Source organism: Rhagoletis zephyria, unplaced genomic scaffold, assembly GCF_001687245.7.
Source record: "Rhagoletis zephyria isolate East Lansing unplaced genomic scaffold, Rhagoletis_zephyria_1.1 Rzeph_scaffold_02224, whole genome shotgun sequence".
NCBI lineage: Eukaryota > Metazoa > Arthropoda > Insecta > Diptera > Tephritidae > Rhagoletis > Rhagoletis zephyria.
The window spans coordinates 28,686-33,005 of NW_016159308.1; the positions used below are offsets into that span (position 1 = coordinate 28,686).

The window sequence follows — 4,320 nt, forward strand, 5'->3', positions numbered from 1 at the left end:
TTGAAATACAAAAATATTTTTATCGCCAAGAGCAATTCACCAAAGAGTCTTGAATCGAGTTATGCGGATGAACTAGTCTCTTTAAACCATCGCATAAAAAAGACGCGTTCGGTGTGCGCGGAGAAAGTAAAGCATACAATTTTAATAATAAAATCGCAAACAAAATCACAAACATACAGAGAGCCATATTTTCCAAACGTTCCAGAGGGCGATAGAAAAACGTTTATCAAATCGAAAAAAGTGAAAAGTTCTCCCATTCGCATATTTGCAATAAAAATCTCAGTACTATTTATTGAAAATGCGCACATACATAAACAAAGTAGGTTATTTAATATTTTACATTAAAAATAAAATCTTGCAAACAACTTGACTACTTTCTTCATATAAACAGATACACAAATCTAAATCAAAAATGGAATATTCCTAGATTTCATGCATACATACATATAGATACATACACCGTAAATGTACATGATCATTCATATACAAATCATGCTTTTGACGCCACCAAGTGCACTCAATCTACTGCATATCATCTACGTTCTATGTATTACAGGAGAGCGAAATTATCGATGTGCTCTGGAAGCAAGATGTCGATCTGGGTTATACATTGACACCACCGCATTTGCTTAACTCAAGTAGTAATGGTAAAGTTGCAGTGGTTTCTGATGACGACATTGAGAAGTTAAAAGCGCTAGAATACCTAAAATTAGATCAGGTAAGTTATAGCGGCGCTAGCAAGAAACCTAGAAAAGCATGAGAAATACATATTTATGAGTAGATACGTTATAGAAGAACTCTCTGAAAAATGTTTAAATGAAAAACTGTAGTAGTAAAATACCACCAAGATACAGAATTTCAAAACCAGATAATAAAATGGCAAGCTCATAGTTATAAGAGAGTGCTCTATGCGCTCTCCGGAAATTTCAAGTTGCCGATCAAACGCAGCGGCTTTATCAAAGCTACAAATTTTAAGCGTTTTACGTACCTATAGCTTGCGCGTTTGAGGATGAGCTTGATCTTTACCTAACCCTGCTGTGATGTTGAGTAAAATTAGACGAATTAGGGACGATTGTAGGCTTTAAGAATTTTGTTTTAACTCAACAGCTTTCGCTTTTAGTAGAAGAACAAAATGTGGTTTTAAAACAGTTTAACATTAAACAAATTCAGATTACCACTTCAAAACATTTCCATTTGCCAGTTAGAAAATACATAAATGATTAACTGTTCAAGTAGATATTTATTACGAAATATAGAGTTGAACATTTTTTTTTTAAATCTTAACTATATACAGTGGGGAGCTGTGTTGAGTACATGGTGATTTTTGTTAAATATTTGCGAAGTTTTTTGTTATTTTTTCATAAAAATATGGTTCATGCTTTAAACAAAACCATATAAATCAAACTTTATACAGAACATAAAAAAATTTAAAGTTTTCACTAAAAATTTGAGCTTTTTAATCCGATTTTTTTTTTTAATTTTTCTGAGTATGCAGTTTTGTAAATTTAATAATTTTAGTAAATTGCTAGTTTGAAGTGGTTACAAATTCGCATTGAGTTTTGATATTTTTTTTTGCTGGCGGCTGTTGCACTTTTTTGCATACAAGCATGAATTTCTGATAGAAGAAAAAGCGCAAGACAACTTGCAAAGAAAATTAAAAAAATCAACGCCAGTTTTTTAAGGTGGACTTGTTATAATAACTAGTAATTTTTAGCAAAAAAAAAACGACTTAAAAAGTATATATATATATCTATAAATTTCTTGATTCAATGATGATAACCAAATTGGTATGGGACCACCTCTGAGATACTACCTTTCCGTTGCAAAAACAATTATCGAAATCGGTTGATGTGGTCCAAAGTTTTGCGGTAACATACATCAAAAAAATAAAAAATAAAAATATTCCGACGAACTGATAACCTCCTTCTTTTTTGGAAGTCGGTTAAAAAAAAAGCCAAAGCCGTCAGCAGAAAAAAAATATTAAAAATCAACGCGATTTTGCAGCCGCTTAAAACTTGCACTTTATTATACTAAAATTATTAAATTTACAGAACTGCATGCTGAAAAAAAAAATTCTAAAAAATCGGATAAAAAAGCTCAACATTTTAATGAAAATTCGTTGCATTTTTCTAAGTTCCGTATAAAGTTTGAAATGTTGATTTATGTGGTTTTGGTTAGAGCATGAACCATATTTTTACGAAAAAATAAAAAAGTAAATTAGCTGTACATATATAGTAGGGCAGAATTTTTTCATAATCCCCATCATTGTACTGCAACACACCAGTGCCGGATTAAGACTGCTCTACGTACATAGAAATAATGCAGCATTATTCTTCGAGCGCACTCTGAGACTGAATTAAGTAAATCTTGCTCATCCAAGTAAAAATTCTCTTTTTCACGCTCTAAGCCGGGACGAAGATTTTGAAGCTTCGTCGCGCATAAAGAGCAGAGCGCGAACAAAAAAAAAAAATTAAAAAAAACGATTAATGAATGATCTTCTCATCCGATCCGCTCAAAATGCAAGACCTATTATCTACAATAATAAAAATCAAAACTAATAAAATACAGTATATTTGCTAAAATAATTTCAGATTCAATGTGATGTTCAGAGATTTTAATTCTGAGGAAGTAATTTTTTATATGAAGTGAGTGTAGCACAGAGCAGACGTTTTGCAAAGATGTGTTGGTTTGATCCAATTTTAAAGGGATTTGTAAAGAAATCGCGCAATATTTTCAATACAACGAAAACGAAATATTTTACATTTACAAGGAAAGGACATACCTATGTTTTGAAGCGCAAGGTGAAAGAGTATGGCCCCGAAGGGCTTATTTTAAATAAAAATTGTTGAAGGGCCAACAACAAACACGCGACATTTAGATGCTTTGTTGTTGTTTTATTTTTGCATGTCTTTCAATTTAATTTTGCGTTGTATAACATCTAAATGATACATATTAATTATTATAGCCAAACTTTGAGGACAAAGATGCTAATGTATCCGATATCGATGATGAGTGGGCTGGTATACCATTCACGGTGGATAATGAAACTGGTAAGTTATATGAATTTATAAGTTATTATGAATATATGTATACGAAATATTTCTTATGTGAAGTGCTAGCTGCCGAATGTTGCCGAGCATTTAAAAGACTTGTGCCGAGTAGGATCGCGCATAGATTTTATAACATTACATGCATAAGCACAAGCTCCCTGGTTTGGTGCGCAATTAGGCGAGGAAAAGAGCATTCCAAAACCAGCAGCGTTCTGGAAAATTTTGAAAAATGTTGCAAAGATTTTTTTTTCAACTGCACACATACATATCGTCACCTGAAATGCAAAAAACGTAACAACATCGCAACTAAAATGGAAAAGGTGGTGACTGATATTTTTATTTATTTATTTTTTTCATAAAATGATATGGGTAGGGTAGTTGTAATTCGATGAAATCCATCATATAAATCAAAAAGTGAAATTTGAATTCTTTATTAGTTAAGACTTTTTGCATTTCAGCGATGATGTTGGATACGTCTTTTTGCATTTCAGGTTACGATATCGAGCCCTAACCGCCAAAATAACGTAAGCGAAATTTTTTTCAAAATTTTATTTTTGATGCAGAAGTACATCTAGATGCTCTAGGAATATTTCTGCATCAAAAAGAAAATTTTGAAAAAAATGTCGCTTACTTTATTTTGGCGGTTAGGGCTCGATATATATGTATGTCTGTACTAGACATCTGCATGAGTTGATTCAAACTTCTAGCCAAACAGAGTACAGTAGATTTGCTACTTCATATACAAAACACTCAGCGTTTTGAATTTTGTAATTTATAAATATACAATTTGTTTTAAATTTTCTGCCTTCAAATGGAAAAATGTGAATGAATGAATGAACAGAATTCAAATCATGCAAACTCATTTTGGTTATAGTTTTTTCTACAAACAAGTTTGTTCATATGTACATATGTATGTACACTTGTGCTCATATAATTAAGTTATCCAGTAGTAAAATTGCAATAATCGAAATAACATAGCAACTCTTGACATAACGGTTTATATTTATACCCGAGCGCACTTGTGCACAAGGGTATTATAACTTTGTTCACATAACGGTTGTTTGTAACAGGCAAAACGAATCGAGATAGATATAGACAAATGTATACATAAATGATCAGAATGAAAAGAGAAATCGATTAAGCGGTGACTGTCTGTCCGTCCGTCCGTCCGTCCGTCCGTCCGTCCGTCCGTCCATCCGCGTCCTGTGCACACGATAACTCGAGTAAAAATTGAGATATTTAACGAAACTTGGTATGTGCACTTCTTTTG

General features: G+C 32.4%; 1 protein-coding gene across 1 annotated transcript in view; it reads left to right on the forward strand.

Moving 5' to 3' along the window:
- Positions 1-298: 298 nt before the first annotated feature.
- Positions 299-4,320, forward strand: part of LOC108366311 (segmentation protein cap'n'collar-like) — a gene marked incomplete at its 3' end in the record, with an annotated part of 54,525 nt that continues 50,503 nt past the window's right edge. Inside the window, exons 1-3 of the mRNA XM_017620658.1 lie at positions 299-319; positions 557-718; positions 2,966-3,050. Coding sequence (XP_017476147.1) covers positions 299-319; positions 557-718; positions 2,966-3,050 — 268 coding nt within the window. The remainder of the gene's footprint in view (positions 320-556; positions 719-2,965; positions 3,051-4,320) is intronic.